The 1,017-nt window shown below is 42.1% G+C and overlaps 1 gene segment (V, D, J or C); it reads right to left on the reverse strand.

Annotated features, from left to right (window-relative positions):
• Window positions 1-245: 245 nt before the first annotated feature.
• On the reverse strand, window positions 246-740 carry LOC116901670. The segment is given in 2 exon segments: window positions 246-556; window positions 679-740. Coding segments are annotated over 2 exon segments (360 nt in total).
• Window positions 741-1,017: the final 277 nt, after the last annotated feature.

Below are 1,017 nucleotides of genomic sequence, written 5' to 3' on the forward strand. Positions count from 1 at the left end.
AAGCAACTGCATCCTCCATTAAGTCAGGAAAGACACTGGTACTCTGTATTGTTAAAAATGAAGAGGAAGGAAGAAAGGTATAGAGAGGACTGTTTACTCTCTCTTACCAAAACAAATGACTCTTCATGAGCTTAGCTAAATCTCCTGTTATGTCTGAGGTACAGTTTCAGTGGGTTACTCACCATGAGGAACATCTGGTGAAGGCAAACCTCTCAGTTCTGCTTTCATGCAGTTTATGTTATGACTTATATCACTGTGGGAGGAGAACTAGCATACTGTTGGCAGTAATACATTGCAAAATCTCCAGGTTCAAGGCTGCTGATGGTGAGAGAATAATCTGTCCCAGACCCACTGCCACTGAACCTTGATGGGACACCAGATTGTAAATTGGATGTGTAGTAGATCAGGGGTTTAATAGTTCCATCTGGTTTCTGCTGATACCAGCTTAGATAATTGCTAATACCCTGACTTGCTCTGCAACTGATGGTGACTCTCTCTCCCAGAGATGCAGGCATGGAGGATGGAGTCTGGGTCATCTGGATGTCACATCTGGCACCTAGAAGTGGAGACATCATAAATTACCACATAGTTAAGCATGGAAAGAGAGGCCCCTTCCCAAACACTAGCACACAGGAACCTTTGTGAAACACTTAATCTCCCATTTTAGACCATATTTACCCTGAAACCAGAGCAACAGGAGCCCAAGGAATTGAACAGCCACCCTCATTTCTATGATGAGTCTTAACTGCAATGACAATGGCTCAACATATGACTGCTATATGAGGAAGCTCCAAAAGTTGGGGAGTGAGTACATGCAAATCATTGGAAACAAATTTGGTCTGAGCACAGCTGCAAGACTCACTCTGCTGAGCATTTAGCACAAGCGTAATGACCCCAGATATCCGAGGTCAGACCACAGATATGCCTTTGGAGTATTCAATTCATTTTTAAGATTTTAAAATTACAGATGTGTTTTAGGGTTATTTGAAAATTTCTACTATACACGAGCTCTAATTT

This window comes from Rattus rattus, chromosome 5 (assembly GCF_011064425.1).
Source record: "Rattus rattus isolate New Zealand chromosome 5, Rrattus_CSIRO_v1, whole genome shotgun sequence".
Classification (NCBI taxonomy): domain Eukaryota; kingdom Metazoa; phylum Chordata; class Mammalia; order Rodentia; family Muridae; genus Rattus; species Rattus rattus.